The sequence below is a fragment of the Lissotriton helveticus genome, chromosome 4_1 (assembly GCF_964261635.1).
Source record: "Lissotriton helveticus chromosome 4_1, aLisHel1.1, whole genome shotgun sequence".
NCBI classification, from domain to species: domain Eukaryota; kingdom Metazoa; phylum Chordata; class Amphibia; order Caudata; family Salamandridae; genus Lissotriton; species Lissotriton helveticus.
The window spans coordinates 786,993,161-787,011,936 of NC_136063.1; the positions used below are offsets into that span (position 1 = coordinate 786,993,161).

The 18,776-nt window shown below is 43.1% G+C and overlaps 1 protein-coding gene across 3 annotated transcripts in view; it reads left to right on the forward strand.

The window, feature by feature from the left end:
- Positions 1–18,563, forward strand: part of SLC35D4 (solute carrier family 35 member D4) — a 570,185-nt gene extending 551,622 nt beyond the window's left edge. For 2 of the 3 annotated variants that reach the window (XR_013610546.1, XR_013610545.1), the window contains 3 exons: positions 6,923–6,987; positions 17,362–17,490; positions 17,609–18,563. Coding sequence is in view for 1 of the 3 variants with exons in the window: in XM_078687423.1 (XP_078543549.1) it covers positions 6,923–6,987; positions 17,362–17,422 (126 nt within the window). In the remaining 2 variants the exon portion in view is untranslated. Of the gene's footprint in view, positions 1–6,922; positions 6,988–17,361; positions 17,552–17,608 lie in introns of those variants that run through there. The other variant, XM_078687423.1, reaches the window with a different exon arrangement.
- The last annotated feature ends 213 nt before the right edge of the window (positions 18,564–18,776 follow it).

An 18,776-nucleotide genomic window follows, 5' to 3' on the forward strand; every position in this document is an offset into this window, starting at 1 on the left:
TTGTATCCTGGAGATCAACAAGTGCACCTTTGTTAACAAAACTGACAGGTGATAGTCTGGAATTTGCTCTTGTGTGGAAGGAATAATGAGCTGGGCAGGAAGTAAAGATAGGGCAAAGCTATTTTGAACGATCAGTAAGACCTATCTGTCGGACATAATGGTTTGCCAACCTGGGAGGAAATGTTGAATCCTGGTCATGAGCCATTAAGGGCAAACTGAAGTGGTTTGGTGGCCGTTATAGCAGAGGAAGAGGAATTTGAGGGCTGATGCTCCTACAGGCCTGCACTTGGCCTGCCAGAAGCACGTCCATGTCCTCAAAAGGATTGAGGTGCCTGCTGGACCACTGGTTAAGAAGGCTGTCACTGTCGTTATACCATCCTTCTGGAATATCCTCTAAACTTTCTGAATTGATGCAACAACGGTTTGGCCAAAGTCAATATCCCCAATGAGTGTGCAATAGTTCTGCTGTCCTTAAAGCGCTCCAACAAGAAGTCCACCCTCTCACCAAAAAGGCTGGAGTCATCAAAGAGCATTTCCATGGTAGAGGCCTGTACAACACAATAGAATACTGTGGAACACATGCACCATGTTGACGAAGGACAACATTAGTACTGACTGCCCTCCGCAGACAATCCATAGTAAACAGACCTGCCTGGATAGCATATGTGTTTGTATTCTATCCATTATGAATCATCTGAGGCAAAGTTCCAGTTTGTGGCCCTTCCATTTGGCCTCACTTCCATACCTCAAATCTTCACAAAGGTGATGATGATGGTAGCAGCCCTACTCATGCGGGCAAGAATTCCAGTATTCCCTTAACTGGAAGTGTCTCACCACCTACAGGCAACAACACAACTGTTGTTCAACCTGGGATTTTCTATCAACAAGCCCGAATCTCACCTAGTGCCCACAGTGCATTCTGTTCATTGGGGTAGTACTGGACATCACATTGAGTCGAGCCTTCCCTCCTCCTCAGATTTTTCAAGATATTCAGGCTTTGATTCTGATGTTTCAGGTTAGAGCGATCATTCCAGTCCTGACTATCGTACGCTTGTGCATTTTGTTGGCCACCCATACATGCCAGAGGCTCCTGTGGTGCCTCTGGAGGCAGTGGCTTCTACAACAGGAATCTACAAGTCTGTATCAAGTTCTGCAGAGACACTGCAGTGATGAATCTACAATGGTTGAGTGTGAGATGCAACCTTTCTCATGGAAAGACGTTTCACCCTCCTCCTCCTTCGGTGGCAGCAGTAATCACAGATGCCTCTACTATAGGGTGGGGAGCTCCTTTGAGGGAACTGGAGATCAGAGGCCTCTGGTCATCAGAAGAACAGATGATGTACAAAAATATGTTGGAAGTACAGGCGATATGTCTGGATCTCAAGATCTTTCTCCCTTCCTTCACTTCAAAGTCATTCATTCCAGATCTTGACAGTCAATACGACCACCATGAGGTACATCAACAAATGGGAAGAAGTGGGGTTACATCCGTTCTGCAGAGAGGCTCAAAATCTCTGGTCTGGGCTCAGGACCATCAGATATGTTTGGTTGCAATTCCCCTGGTCTCGACATGTGAGCGGACAGTCTCCGCTGGTGACATCTTGCAACTATGAGTGGTGTCTTCACCAAGAGGCAGTCCTGTACAACTATCATTTGTGGCAGACTCCTCAGATAGATCTATTTGCAATTGTGAGAACGCTCATTACTCCAAATTCTATGCCCTCCAATATCCGATGCAGGGGGCAATGGAGGATGTGTTTCGTTTGAAGTGGAATTTTTTACTTCACTATGCTGTTCTGCCATGCCCTTTATTCCTCGTCTGTTGGGGGAGATTTGCCTCGACCAGACCCAGTAAGTACTGGTCTTTTATTTTAACCTTTGGCCAAGGCGTAGTGCCTTGTTTGTGCGTAGTCTGTTTTGCCCCATTGACCAACCTGTTGCTGACACTTGCAGGCGGGACTATGGGTGTATCCGCCGGCTTCCTAGACAGGCGACAGCAGCCGGCAGATACACCCATATTACAGCTATTACAGGTAGATACAGCATTCACCAGAAAAAGCGTCTCTAAAGGTAAGTAACTTGTTCATTTATGTGAGACCGGAGCAACCATCTCGCTAAAAAGGGATGCCGGGGCCATAAGTACATCCTTACTGCCCCTCTAAATAAGTAAAGATACAAGGAGGGTTGTATACTTTCATCCTGCTACCTCACTCCACCTATCTCCCACCTCTCAAAACACAGACACTCAGCAGATTAGGGATACGCGGCTAATTGCCTGCTCACCACCTTCTCGTGTGTGACTCTCTCCATCGCTCTCTCGCTCTGTCGCTATCGCTATCTCTTTTTCCCCAATTTCCCCACCTCCTCTCTTGACATGGAACCACTGGACCTGACTACCAAGCTGCCATCCCCTTCCTGAAAAAACGCCCCTCACACTGTGCACCTGCTCATCTAAGTGAAGCCAGATACTCTTGTAGAAAGTTGTGATACTGACCAGCGGTTGACAACTACAGAGTACTAGACAATAAGGACTAGTTTTTGTGATCTTACGGGTACAAGGGCACGCTCTAGGGGGTTCTTTGCTTTACTGGGTGTATTCCATTCGGCTGACAGTGGAAAAAGTCATTCAAAATTACACCATGCAAATAGTGATGTGTACTTCATCCCAGTACACACCAATGGAAGAACCCTTTTACAGGAGGTCAGAAGGGGACAACAAAAGGGATGTGGTGTTGCACTGTGTCACTGCTGTGCCCGTTCCTCCCTCTTCTTGAAACAGGACATTCCCCTCTAGTGCCCTAGCAGGCTACTGAAAGGGCTGCACTGTAGTAAGTCTAGCATCCTAAGAGGCTACTGAAATCTAGAAGGGAATCCATTTGTAAAATGGACTGCTTAGAGTCACAAGATGTGTAGGTTGTTTCTTCATACAATAGGATGTTGTTAAAAGCCAGTGCAAGTGCTTCTTTAGTGGGGGCGGTGTTTACAAAGATATCCTTCCACGTAGCATGGATAATGCAGCCGGCATGCATCACTGTAACAGGGACACTGTATTTCAGACTACCAATAGCCTTCGGGGTTCACTTAGGCCTCAGGGAAATTCTAAAGTAGGTTATGAGACCCCATTGTCACAGTACGGGTTAAACTGGGAGTAAAAACACCAGCGCCTTACTGGTTTTTATTCTCTGCTGCAGAGCTCTTCATTAGGGTGTGAACATAACCGCTGAATATTTTCCAAGACATTTGTGAAGCATTTGTCCTTATTGAGGTCGTCTTTCCTGAATCAGTGGTCTTTGGTCATTAGATATATTTTTTAGAACCTTACATGATCTAGATCTGCATTTATATCCTGCTCATTCAGGCATATCTGTGCTCCCTTTGAGCCAACTTTTATTTGCCCCTTCTTTCCCGGAAACAGAGTGGTATTTAATATTCTAGGGACATTTGAACACAGTATAGGCACCTGCTTAGTATTACCTTGCAGTAACATGGTACCTTCCGCAATCAATCTCACATCTGAGAGAGGGAATTATGGCAGGAGTGTAGGTTCCATTTGTGTAGCAGGTGCAGTGGCACCGATGGCCTGAGGGGCCACTGAAAGCTGATTATTGCTGTATTTTATCATTCAAACAGCACCCAGTGGGGCCAATGCCTTCCTTGCACAAGGGCCCATGACACACTGGGATGCTACTGAATGAAGCCCATGTGGATCCTCTGTGGGTTAAGAGGACAAGGGGGAAGATTTATCATTGAGTTGTGTCACCCTTGCGCCACGCAAGGGGGCGCAAGGCTGATGCAACTACTAAGTCAGCTTTATCAAGCCATGCACGGCCACCTATGTAGCCCGCATGGCTTGATAAATTTAGAGTAACGCAACACAGTGCACATCGCTGTGTTGCGTTACTTTGCCCCAGGGAGGTGTACCGTGGGAGGTGTGCGGGTGTTCCCACGCATCTACACATGGATTTTGGTGCATTCCTAGATTTACCATTACTGGTAGACATGAGAATTATTCAAAAGGCTGTGCCTCCCCAGGTGAGGTGTAACGAGGAGAAATATCTTTATTTCTCCTTGTTTTTTTCTTCTTTTCAATGTGTGTTGCATTCTGCCAGGTTACATCCTAGCTGGTGAAGGGAGTGTAATCTCAGACTAATTTAACATTGATTAATAACATTTCAGACTCCTAAAGTCATTTGAAGGAAAGGTGGGAAAGTGATGTGGGAGAAATGGAAGTGTGGGAAGTTGCACCCCGGGTAAGTGGCCAGCCACTCCAGCTACTACAAAAGATCCTCCACCATGCTTGTTACAGCAGCACCAGGCTGCATGCTCAGGTCTTGCTACCAGATCGGGTATGTAGCTAGTGTGGAGAGGAAAGGACTTTGAACTAATTGGGACCGTGCAATTGTACTGCTTTTGTGTAGAGCTCACATGAGGAACTGCAGATATGAGACCTTTGATTGTCATACTTGGCACTAGTGCTGAGGTTGACTTTACCAGGACTCAGTTGACCCATGTCATCTTGCACGTAAGGGTGGCTAGGTGGAACATAGCCAGGAAATGGGGTACAACATTTTTGTCCAAGCAGGGAACATGGGTAGTCTGGATGGATTTGTGTATGGCATCAGAGAGGTTGGTTTATCAATTGAGAGAATGCCTATTCAGGTTTGAATGGATATGGAGGCCAGAGCGGAGTTATATTAGCTGTGATAGATAAAAGGCAGTGGTTGGCTGGAATGTGGGGTCTGGATTATTGGCTTGGATATATATCTTGTTTTCTGGTTGCTTAAGCAATGGGTAGAATGGTCAATACTGTGGGTGTGTTTATCTGTTTTTCCACAATTACGGTGAAGGCAGTATTGACTATGACATGCATTTATATGATTTAGTTTTCTGCTGAGCATATTAAAACAAATAAAAATGACTTTAAAAAATGTGCCTGCAGGTTGATGACCAGCCTGTGGTGGTATAGCAGCTAAATTGCCTGGTAGAACCAACTCTCTTTGGGGCTTGCCTTTGCCCTGATGTGGTTCTACATCTGGAGAATCTTCCGGGATTAACTACTCTGGTTGTTAGTTCGAGGAGCCGGATCTTGGAATTTTCTGGCTTCTCGTCATCCTCAGTGTTATCAAGGGGTGGGTCCCTGGTGTTTAACCTTTGCCCTTATTTGCCCATTCACTGTCCTGGGTGCTTGCCAGTGCCTCTGCGAAACTAAAATGAATCCATTTCAGCCGTCGTCCACTACAAAATCTTTCAACCTGTGTTCGTAGGAAATATATATCTGGTGGTGGAAAAACCCAAACCTTTCTATGTACCTTTCTCTCTCTCAAAATATATTGTTTCAAGGTCCAGTACGCCAGTCCTTTGCAGCTGGGGAAGGGGGAGTCTTGAAACATGCAGTGCCTCCCATCATGAGGACTTCCCTTCCACTACTACGTTGTGTTTTTAGGTCAAGCCTGGGCAGCACATGCGCTGCTCGGCGAGGCATGCTGTAATCCAGTATCGTCTTGAAGCCACGCCCACTCTCCTCCCATATTTGTCATTAGCTTGTGTTATTGTCCTTTGTAAATGCTTGCTTCTGATTCATTACTAGGCTTGTTAGTCCTTCCTTAGTACCGCCTTTTCTTCATTTGTAACCTCCCATGAGGACTGACCCTTTTACTTCTGTTGTTACACAATATGTCTTATGTAGTCAAAGAAGCTTTATTCGGATCATACAAAATGTCCACAAAAGCATTCTATACAAAAAATCTAAAATCCATTTGTCTTATGTAGTCTGTAAGCACTATGTTCTTTAATGAATTTCTCCTACTTCAGGCACGACATGCTTTCCTGCAACATTCAGCACGCCATGCGTGCTATCTCTTTCCAAGCAGCCCAGGACAATGGCGGCCGCTTCTTTGAAATGAAATAGGTCTCGCATTTACAAGAGTTTGGGTTATTGGCATTGTAAATGACAATGCCTTTTATGTATGTGTTAATTATCAAAACAGATAACTAAAAGGCATTGTCATTTACAATGACTATACCTGAAACTCTCGCAAATGCGAGACCTATTGCAGTGTAAATGCTTGTTTTTCAGGGAGTGTGGGGAGGGCTTGGGATGTGCTGTGTGAGATTCCGTCTCAAAGCTGATATGCAAAAATACAAAAGCAGACTCTGAGGCATATTATCAAGGAAATGCGATAATGATCACATTTCCTGCTTAGCATGACTGCACAACGCCGGCTATATCGCTGGATTCAATCGCCGAGATATCGCGTTATTATCAACGCATATCTCCATGGCGATCAAAAATCCAGCGATAGCGGCGAAATTGGGATTTATCGCTGGGAATTCAGCGATACACCGACAGCCTAAGGGGAATCCTTGTTAATGGGGACATGTGCATTGAGCCGTACAATCCACCTCCCATGTAACATATAGGCAAGTCAGGATTTTCTTAGACGTTAATTCCTGGCGATAACCGCGGTTAGCGCAGCTTTTTGTAACGCTACGTGTGTCCTGGGCCGTCTTGTAAATGCGGCGAAGGACAGTTGGCGATATTTTCCTTTTAGTTTTGGCAGGTAACGCCTACCTTGCATCTCATTAGAGCTGCAATGCGAGGCGTGTGGAATACGGCTGCTAACATGCGCTAATGCATGTTAGCGCCGCATTGGTAATAGGGCGATATTATTCTCTCCGCTTTTTTGGCTGTTAAAGCCAAAAAAGCGGAGATATGGCCCTTGTTAATATGCCCCCATATTTTGATTAAATGCGTATATCCGTGTTTCGCCCCTGGGTTTGCAGGTTTTGACTGGCCCATTTTAATTCAGGCACTATCGTCTTTTCCCTTTTTGTGTGGTGAGCACCTGCTCTTGTGTGGAAATGTTTTCTGTCAGAAAATTCTAGCACCTTTCCCGAGTGACCTTTGGTTCTCTCTCTGCAGGTTGTCACAGCTGGTTTATCGCCGCTTGTCTTTGACATTACTCTGAATGCTCCGACCCTCTGCTGGTAAGTGCTCCTGAGTCATGGTATCTGTACGTGGCCTATTATTGAGTGACTGTTTCCTATTGATCCAGCCAGCGTTTCCGCTCATTACGTGTTTACTGCAATTGACGACTCGGAAAATTGCAAGGGAAAATCACTACAGTGAGAGCGGCGCATGGATCCCACAGCTTCTATGTAATGCTTCCAAAAAACAACCAAGGGGCTACTACAGAAACGCTGCACAGCTACGAAAAAGGCATGAAACAATTTTGCACTATTTTGCTGTTTTTGTGTACTAAATTAGCAGCAAATTAAAGTTGACCTACTTCATATTACAGAAAGCTTCGTACACCTGAATGGAAATTAGAAAATGGCATAGAGAACCATCGCTTAACGCTTGTAATGCACTTATTTTTTGGGAAATTATTTTGCGGTATAATAAACTTTTTAACAAAGAAACTCGAATCAAGGGACACCCCTTTAAAAACAAAAAAAGGTAGCCCTTCATTTTTCACATTTGAAAATAAAGAAAAAGATTTTTCACGAATATGCATTATTTAAGCAAAGAAAACAACGTGAAGAAAGTTGTTGCTAGCTTGTGAAAATACCGGTTGCACCATTTTCTAATATATATATATATATATATATATATATATATATATATATATATATATATATATATATGCAACAATAATTATGCGAATCAGAATTGCCAGGCAATAGAGTAATTCATAACACAAATGGAAAAGAAAATATGTATTAATAAAAGAATCTAAGGATCCCTTTCAGTGTGAATTTGTTCCGCCTTCATGACGCCTAGTCTCAGCTTTCGATGATTAAAAATTTCCGTTGGCCTGCGAAAGGCTATTCCATCCGGTGAGGGCTGAGAGCCGGCCATTAACTCAAGTGGCTGGTTGCTCGACCAATGATGAGACGCGAGATGTACATCCAGCGTCTTGCAGTCAGCACAGCCACCCTTGGATGGGAGTCAGGAAGCCGGTCAGTCATAACTTGGCAGCCATTGCACGTTTCAGAAAGGGAGAGCAGTCGTGTGGAAGAATAAGGAACTCTTTGTTTGGCTTCTAGAGGGCTCCGAGCTTTGTACTGATGGCATTCTGGGGGAGGCTGAGAACACACACACCTGTCTTTCTTGGTTGGGGCTTTTTAGGTATCGCCTAGGCAGCGCGTGCGCTGTCTCTTCGAGGCATGCTGTATTCAGGATATGTGGATAAAGCTCCACTTACTTCCCACCCACCTTTTTAAATGGCTCCTATCCCTGTCCTTTGTAAATGGTGGCTTTTCATTGGTCACTAGGCCTTGTCACTTCTTGTACCCTCTCATGAGGACACCTCCTGTTAAATGTGTTGTTACGCCATAGGTTTTAATTACAGCCTCAATGCACTACTTTCTTAAAGGCCTTCAAACAGGACACTCACTTAGTCCTAAACTAGATTGGCAGTAATTACTTTACTCGCTAGCACATCTCACATTTATATTAGACCTTCTCTAAATTTCCCTTCATCAGCTCCACATAAAGTACAACCTAATCTGGAATGAATATAATAATGATTTTGTCACATTTCAAAGCTACTAATTGTATACATGGACATAACTATTTGAATGTACTTTTGGTACCGTCTTGCAATCTATGCATTATGGGTAGGGTGGATTTACCATATCTTCAAAGTTTATGATGCTCACTAGAGACCTCTAGGCACAACTTGTGGTACTGCACCTAGACAAGCAGTGCTGGTGCCTTGCTCACTAGGGACTTCTAGGCGCAGCTTGCTATACTGCACCTACCACATCCCATATATATTAGACCTTCTATAAATTTCCCTTCATCAGCTCCACATAGAGTACAACCTAATCTGGAATTAATATAATAATTATTTTGTCACATTTCAAAGCGACTAATTGTATTTGTACTTTGTACTTATAGTCGTTGCTTATGAGAAGCAAGACTGGCAGTAACTGTGCCTATTTTACTGCCAGCCTTGCTGTTCATAAGCAAGGATTATAAGCACAAAGTGCGTGTTTAGGCACCGCTTGCAGGTTTTCAAAACACATAAATAAAAGACATTGTTATTTACAATGGCAATAGCTCAAATTCTCGAAATCCCAGACCTATTGCATTGCAAATGCTTGTTGGTTTAATTCCTGGTTTAATAGAGGACTGTACAATTGGCTAAAAAAAGAAAACAGTAATTTGTCTGCCTGATACTTTTGGTACTAGCTAAATATCGTGTGTACAGTCGGGGGAATCGTGCTCCCTTCTCAGGCTACCTAAGACGAGGATATGGGCCAGTTTTAAACAATGCCTCGCAGTGCATTATTGGGGCAGGGTGGCTTAATGCAATACATTTCTCTGCCACCATCGCTACGAGGGAGATGATAAAACTTTGCAGCTCTTCATAAGCAATCCGTTTTCTTTTTATGAGTATTCTTAGATGAGAATCTGTTGGGTATCTTAACTATGCAAGTTAGGACCTGCTTTGACATTCACATTTCTTATGTCCCGCTGGAGCAAAACCTGACCTTGTGGCTGTAATTGTTTTTGACCCATCTGACAATTTAATTTTGCTCATTCTGCTATGCCAATGTAACATGGCTTGAAAGCCTTTAATATTGAGAAACACTTCCTAGATAACTGGACCAGATCACTCGGAGAACACCCAAGTGCTGGTTATGTGAACTTCATGACTTTCATCGCACCTTTGTACACGTTGGTACAAACATCGGTTTGTTAAATGACTTGTAGAAAGACTCATAATGAGCAAACCTCTATGATGGCAGCCTGTGTGGCCAAACAACAAGGCTCCTCTCATAAACAAATGGCAATCATCATTATGTGCCATATCAACTTTAAGTAGACTATCTACCCACATACGTTCATGCAAAGAAAAGTAAATTTGTTTCAATACAGCAGTTCACATATTGGTACTGGTTGTCACTTTGTGGGGGAGAAATGCAGATCCACATTATCTTGAGCTTTAAAATATAATATTGAGGCTAGCTACCCATGCTTTGATGATATATTAGACAGTAAACCAGAAAGACTCTTGACAAGCTAGAGACCGGGTCTGCAAGGCAGCACAATAGGCAATTGTGGTGGACGGAGCCACTATCAGCCGTATCCCTATAGTTCTTAAGGCAAGGAGTACGTAAGTAGACAACCCATCAAAAGGGTGTGCCTTGGATTCTGGGACAGGACTCTGAAGAAGTAACCCCGCTCGACTTGCCTTACAGGTTTTACATCCATGCACACAATCTCCCTGATCAGAACGTCTCTCCAATAGTAGCTGCTGCTGTCAAACTTCAGGAATCCAAAGCACAAAGTGATGAAACTCATTCCATCTCCCTGCAAAGACTGATCTCTAAGAAAGGTTTCTGTAACCTGGTCATTGCAAGACATCAGAATCTGACTAACATGCCCACTATCGGTCAAGCTTATAGGTGCCAAGCTTTTCTCTGGAATTATTCTCAAAACAATAAAAGTATATCCTTTATTTTACTTGCATTGCATTTAGGATAAGGAATCAGCTTAAACATTCGGAATGCCTGGTATGCAATGGATAGCAAAATAAAATCTTGCAAAAAAAAGTGCACCGACTGATTTGCCCTTGGATGCACCTAGCCTCTGATTTGAAGAATTCAATATTTTACATTTATTAAAGTTTTATTGAGTATTCAAAAACAAGACATTCTGCACTCTTCTATATAATTTTATGCACTGGATTTAACTAACCTCCATTATTTTACACTTCCCCTTAAAATATTACTCAGCAATCGGAGGGGAAAAAACCCACAGTTAGTACACACACGAGCAGTAAGACTAGACTTATGCATGAAACAGCACATCACCTCTCTGGTCAGACCCTCCCTTGGATGCCTTTGGAACAGCAAGTAACCTTTAGGATGCTATACATTACCCTCAGAGAGTGCTGCTGATCTGAGGTACCAGAATAAACCAGTACTACAAGCCAATGCTCAGCCGATAACAGGATCACCCATGCTTCATTCAACCAGTATGGGGCGACCTGGAGAACACAAGGCCCCTAGAATAACAACAACAACAAAACCATTTGAAGTTCAGGAATGGGTTGACAAATGGCTTAGCAGGGCTTGCCTCAGTCAACTGATAGTGATGGTAAATCAAATAATCCTTGGGCAACATGCCAGACTGTTTTAGACCTGTTGGAACAACCTGCTCATTATGGCGCATTGGACAATTAATCATGGTCTCCCTTTTGAATGTTAAATAAATAAATACGGTATTTGTAAAAAGCGAACTACTCACCCCTTAGTGGATCAAGGCGCTGGGGGCCATCAGGGAGATTAAGTGTGCTATTGACCAGAGTCACATGGAGCTGAGCTGCCGTCGGGGATCAAACCATGAGCCCCGTGCTTCGGAGTCAGCCGTCCCGGCTACTGTGCCACATCTCTCCCTAAGTGTTCTTAGGCACTCTGAATGGGCATACAAGTGGCATGTGATGTCTAATAAATAAATGGCCACAATCCAGCTTGGTTCAAGTTGCACTAAAAGAAGGATGTGGTCACTCTGGCTGTCATCCCCTAAATATGTAGTCAAAAATGTTCACTGTTCCTCCCCTGGCATTCGAGGGCCTTGCCCAGTTTTAATTAAAGCATTGCCCTTGAATGAGCACTGTTTGCAGAATACAGCGAGTGGTGTTGTACAAAAGCCTCTTGCACCGTTTAAGCCTACACATATAATGTCCTCCACAGTAGCAGTCCAAAGCAGTGGCCCGGTGTTTGTATGATAATATGACGATTTGCTTATTTCAACTTTAAAAATATTCAATTCACTTCAGCACCACTGTTTTGATCTCAACATCTACTTACCTGTCGATGTAGTAGATAGAGGGTTGTAGTGAATGCAATATTTTTGTCATGCAATATAACTAGGCTGTGGGGTTTTAGGTTTAAACCTATAATAACTGATAAAACCCCACTGAAAGAAAAATAGCCCTCACCGGTGAAAACATATAAACACTGAAAAAACACCTGCAAAACCACAAACTAAATGCCATTTAAAGAAAGGAAAAAGAAAGTGAAAGAGTAATTTTGTTCTTACTGAAGGGGTCAATAAAATGTAACTTTGTTATACAAGCTAGCAGCAAGAAAGACTGGCTAACATTATTCTGCTTGAGTTTTGTTATTTAGGGATGCCACTAAAATATTGTTTCTTCTTCCTTTTACTTTTTTCAGTTTTATGGCCTTTGGTCTAAAGATGCAGGGTTTAGTTTCATGTTTTAGGTTTAGTTTAATTATTTTATAAACTGTAGAGAATCAGAACATATCAAACTCACATTTGATATTTTGGCTGCATTTGATTCTTTCACTGATAGGTAAAATGGCTAGTTTCATAAAAATCTTTCCTAATATGTGTCATCACAGTTGCCCACAGAGAATTGGTAAAAACCCTTAATACATCAGACCATAGTTTCTAGTGGGTCAGTATTGATAGTAGGTGAATTGCCAATACCTCAGGCTTTAAACATTAAATCTAAGGTATAGTGACAAGTATATATATTACCAAGCATCTGGGATAGTGGTGAAAACGTGACACCAGGCTTTTGGAAAACATGGAACGCAGTGTCACTTGTTATGCTCTGCAAAAAAGGTTCTTTCCAAGTTCAACAAAGATTGGAGTGATATTGTTTGTATTTGTAGTGATTCAGCTATGTATATAAAGAATTTGTGTGATGACCTGTCAAAATTGATACCAGAGCTGAAGTGATTAACTGTAGGAGATCCTTGCCACGTGTTAGATGGTATGCTGAAAGCATCTTTACAATCTTCAGAGTTCATGAGGGATGCTATTGACTTTTTAGTCCATTCTGGTGCACTGTTTTCTTATGCCCAGGAACTAAAACGCAAATATTTATCATTTTGTGCTTTATGTGGCATCAAAGAAAGAGTCATCCAAACTGTGCCCCTTAGCTGACGGTTCTCAGCCCAAGGGGCTATGAATGCTGAGAGGGCCTTTTCACAGAAGTTAAGTAAGGAAAGCGCGAGCGCACATGACCAAAGACTCACTGAAGGAGTATTGTATGATGTACTACAATAAGATTAATTTGCAAAAAATCTCTTTGGACCATATCTACACTATACGTACACTGTCTATATACCATGTTCTTTCAGTGCAGAAAGCAAGCAATGATAAAAGCAAAACGTTCCATAAACACCGGAAAAACACTTTTTCTGTTGTTTTTAGTGGCGTGAAAATGTGTAACCACTGATAACAACTGTTTTTTAAGATATTGAAAACACTGACAAAACCCCACCAGAATTTGCCAAAAATAGAAACTGAAAACAGGACAGCCTAAATATAACGCATGTGGTATACCGGCCCAGCTCATTAATACTGTTTGTCTGTCCATTTTGCACGCTTGTCACTTCATTTAGACTGCCGCGTGAAAATTGTTTGCTACATCCGCCCAGTGAAATACTGTTACCACTTGGTGTCAGTTTTATCTCCAATTCTGACTTTTCTGCCTTCTCATATACAGGCCCTTATGTATCAAATAAATTCCCCATGGGCACAGAATGGGTAAAACCTTTTAGTGTATCAGACCCATTGTGGAGAAATAGTTTAAGGAACCAGTTTCAGTGTATTGGATTTCGTTTATTGCAAGTTCAATGCAATGCCCTTGAGGTATTATTACTAGGAAGAAATTGCTTGTGGAAAATCCTCGAATCCAGGGCTGAGTAGTTGAAACTCATGGTTTAATACCAGGTGCAACACCATTTGTGGTCAGTTTTAAACATAGCTTGATACTCTCTCAAAAAGAACCCGTATAACTCACAACTCTACCTAAATTTACCACACTATGGAGCAGATTGAATTCGTAAAAATATAAAACCAATAAAAATCAAAAACATTGATAAAACCAATAAAAATCAAACACAGCGATACAGAAGGAACATATGTAATTCCATGTGTAAGTAAACTGCACTATTTGATGAATGCAGATATTAACACTCCCTACTGGTGAAAAGTGCAGCTGGTGAAAAAAAAAAGGAAATAAAGAAAAAAGCACTAGGATATCCTCTGTTCGAGCAACGTGCAGCTTGCCAAAAAACATCATGACCATTATGACAATGTCCCTGAAGCTCAATCTGGTATCCATAGTGCGCATGATATTTCAAAGGTAATTAGCACTCCCACAGGGCGGATTTAATGGACCACTCAACAGAGTGAATCATACTGCTAACATCCCCAGAGCGAATGAGACTACAGTTCTTAGGTTAGAAAATGTGACCTTCACGAGCAGTGACCTTCATTACTAGCTATTTAAGATTGTGCTTTAGAAATATCAAAATGTACATACTGGATCTGGAAACTAGAAATAGATCTCCTGCACCGAAAGGTGGTGCGATGGCTCCGTCTGCACCCCAAACCCCGCCGCCAGGTTATCATAGCACGTGGTCATATAAAGATCAGACATGCTGGCTTCAGTCCCTCTTTTACTAACTCTTAGCAGCAGATGCGGAGTTGTGCTCTTTCGAATGTTTTTCCACCAAATTGTTACACTGGAGTGTTTTACAGGGATGTCTCGCCCGAAAGTTTCACAATTTAAACCCGTTATTTTTGCCAGAACAAGATGTCGCTTGTGGACCCCCACAACATCTTTCTCGGGCCTTGGCGTAAACATAACTCTGAGTCATGTTCTGTGTGTGGCCTCATGCACGCCATGGCCATCAATGAGCGGGAGGCCAAATGCTTTATGGTGCAGGCTAGGCCCTGCTTCAGCCCAGGTCCTACTAAGGCTCGCTTTCAACCAACATGTCATCATAGAAGATTGCTTTCAAGGACACGTTCACGGGGAAAACAAACATTGGCAAAGTCAATAGGTTTCACCGATGTGTTTTAGACATTATGTACACCAGTGTGGCTGCTGTTCAACATGGCTAACAGTTGGAGATGTGGAGTGGGGTAGATTGGAGTGGGGAAGTTGGATAGATTAGTGTGGTGGAGTAGATTGAATTGGAGTAGATTGGGGTAGAGTAAGTGCAGTAGAGTGGAGTCGGATATATTGGGGTACAGTGGGGTAGACTAGAGTGGGTAGAGTGGACTGGGGTAAATTGGGTGGATTATAGTAGGGTAGAATGGAATTGGTGGGGTAGTTAGGAGTGGGGCTGATTGGGGGAGTGGGGTAGATTGGAGAGGTGTGGGATGGATGGGGTGGTGAAGATTGGAGTGGAGTAGATTGGGGTTGATTGGAATGGTTTAGATTGGAGAGGAGGATTAGGGTATATTGAATTGGGGTGGTGTAGAGTGGGTTACATGGGGTAGAGTTGAGTGGGTATATATTGGGGTAAATTGGAGAGGGGTAGATTGGGGAAGAGTGGAGTGCAGTGGATCAGGGTAGATTTGCAGTGGGGTGGAGTGGAATGGGGTATCTAGCAGGAGTGGAGTGGGGTAGATAAGAGTGGAGTGGGGTAGATTAGGGTGGAGTGGTGTAGATTGGAGTGGGATAGATTGGGTGGATTAAGGTACGGTAGATTGGAGTGGAGTTGGATAGAGTGGCGTAGGGTAGTTTGGGATGGTGTGGGGTAGGGTAGAAGGGAGTGGTGTGAAGTGGGTTAGATTGGACTGGAGTGGGGTAGATTTTGGAGGCATGTGGTTAATTGGAGTGAAGTGGAGTGGGGTAGAGAGGAATGGAGAGTGGTAGATTGGGGTAGAGTGGGGTGTATTGGACTGTGGTAGTTTGGGGTGGAGTGGGGTAGATTGGAGTCGGATAGATTGGGGTGGAGTGGTTAGAGTGGAGTGGAGTTAGATAGACTGGAGTAGATTGAAGTGGGATAAATTATGGTGGAGTGCTGTGGGGTAGATTGGGTGGATTAGAGTATGGTAGATTGGAATGGCGTGGGGTAGATTGGAGTGGTGTAGATTGACGAGGGATGATTGGAGTGGGATAGTTTGAAGTGGAATGGGGTAGATTGGAGTGGGGTAGGGTGGGGTAGATTGCAATGGTAGGCGGGAGTGGGAAAAATTGGAGTGGGTACATTGGGGTAGGGTAGATTGGGGTGAAGTGGGGCACAATGGAGTGGGTTAGAGTGGGGTAGATTTGAGTTGAGTGTGGTAGATTGTAGTGGAGTATAGTGAGGTAGATTAGAGTGACGTGGGGTAGATTGGAGTGTGGTAAAGTGGAGTGGGCTGAATTGGGGTAGAGTGGGGAGGAGTTAAATATATTGCAGTAGAGGTTGGAGTGGAGTGGGGTAAATTGGACTGGGTCTGAGTGGAGTAGGGTAGATTGGAGTAGATTGGGGTAGATTGGAGTGGAGTAGGGTAGACAGGGGTAGATTAGAGTAGAGTGCGGTATATTGGAGTGAAGTGGGGTGGCCTATATAGGATCACAGTGGATTTAGGTAGTTTGGAGTGGGGTACACTGGGTTACAGTGCGGTAGACTGAAGTAGGATAGATTGGTGTGGGTTAGAATGAGGTACATAAATTGGGGTGGGTGAGACTGAGTGGGGTAGATTAGAGTAGATTGGGATAGATTGTAGCAGAGTGATTTAGATTGGGGTACATTGGAGTGTAGTGGGATAGATTGCAGTGGGGTAGGATGGAGTTGGGTAAATGATGTGGAGTGGAGGGGCGTTGAGTGGAGTGGCAAGTCATAGAATGGCGTGGGATAGAGTGGAAGGGTATAGTGGAGTGGTATAGTGTGGAGTATGCATGGCGTGGTATTGCACTGCCATTACAGACAGCACATTTTCAATTGAAAAGTCCATTAAATTTGCATCGAAATATGGGTTTACTGCACGTAAACAATAATGAGTGTAAATTTCATCACCTAGTACTAGGAAGACAGCTGGTGGTAAAACATAGCAGCAATGGAGTAGGCCTCGAAAATCTCAAAGATTTGGAGGTAAATGATCTGACGGCTTTAGGGCACAACCATTGAATGGCCAACTCTGAGAGATTTAGGACAGTTTTAGTCCTTACTTCAAGAGGAGTGGGAGAAAACCACTGCTATAATAACGAAGAAACTTGATTTATCTCAGTGTACTGGCTCTATTTTTTATTTTTTATAAATAATGGTTTTACAGTAGTGTCCATTGATTTGTTGTGATTTTCAGTGCTTAGTGCCGGTCCAAGGATAGTCTTTAGTGCTCTGCACGTATCAAATACTAAAACATGTTTCAACACAAAGTATAATTCCAGCATACCTTCTAGGATTTCTTATAATTTATTTTGATTTTACTCGGTCTTTTCATGGCTGAATCATGTAGCCTAAATATGCTGATCCGACAATCAAATCACCGACCTCCTTAAAATTCCGTCCTAAATATTTTTCCAGTCATGTAAGAACGCCCAAGAGTCCGCCCTTTTCTGAGAATAACGTTGGCACTTGTCTCATTTACAGCCTCCTGCTTGGTGCGGCTGGCGAAGCCTTGATGGTGTACTCGGACAGGACTGGTGCATAGAGCAGAGACGGGATGTACCAGCTTCATCATAACAAGGTCTAGCCTGGGATGTCACTTACCTTGATTTTGTACGCCAGTTAACTCCTTCCATGTTCATGAGTACACTGGTTGTGTGCTTATGACGAGCTGACCTTGTCATGAACAATGGGATCCACGAGACATCAGCACCGGGGGGAATTGCCTTAGCATTGAAGGTGTTAAAAACAAGCTAACGTTGCTCCTAGCATTGAAGACTCACTTGTTACAATCCATCCAGTGAATCTGCTATTTCTATGGTCAACACGCAACACAAGCGAAATGAGAGCAAAACGTGAGTGATGGTTAAGCTTGAACAAAACATCACTGAGTAAGGCTTGAGTTTATAAGAGACTACAGAAAGGGAAATATTGATCAAGACTTACTGACGTTCTAGGAGTTACGGATTCCCCCAAAAAGACTTGAAATCATTCTACCCTTCTTCAGAAGCGAGGATGACTATACCGCCTGCAGTGTATATCACAGATTTCCGTTCACAGATTGGGGACAACTTGCAACCAACAAGCAGAACTGGTAGACTGGAGAAGGAGATAGAAGCAAGATGACCTTCAATGTTATTGCATGGTAAGAAACTAGCACCTTGTCTTCCTGTGATTGGCCACCCTTCCCAGTTCTGTCTACTGACATCGCAGTTCAAAGACCATGCGAGGATCACTGGATGCATGTAGGATTGTCTGCAGATCACAACTTTTCAAAGAGCTGAGCAGATGAAACCTCTCTGACAAAGCCTGGTACTACACCACCTGATGTTTGCACAACAGTGATATGTCATTTACCATTCTTAGGGTTGGCTATTTACTGCTCAGTTGTTATTACCATGGGTTTTCAGGGGCTTGTAGTAGTGAATTTTTCTATACCACAAGACAGAAATGAGCGGATGGCAGAAACCCAGAACTATTGTAGCAGGAGGAAGCAAATTTCAACCAATATGGTCCGGATTTTTTATAATCAATGTTTGCAATAAGAATATTTAATTACCAATGTTTTTCAGGAAAAGTTGTAGCAAAGTGTAAAAATAAATAAAGAGGTGAAATTGAAATGAGGGGTGAATTGACACAATTTGCAGGCAGCTGTACAGTTGTTTTATTAAAATAACCGGAAAATACGCGTGTGCATCACTGATTGCCAGACCTGAATTAACGTAGATCACGTGCTTTTGAAACTGAATTCAGTTTGGATGAGGAGTGCATATGCTTACAGATGGCGAGGCAGAAAGGAGCTCAGCATCGGGAGAACTGCAAGGAGGCCTTGGGATTGGTGGATACCAGACCTTCTGTGTTAGAATTTGTGCTTATTTTGTACTTTTGCTTGCGTTGGT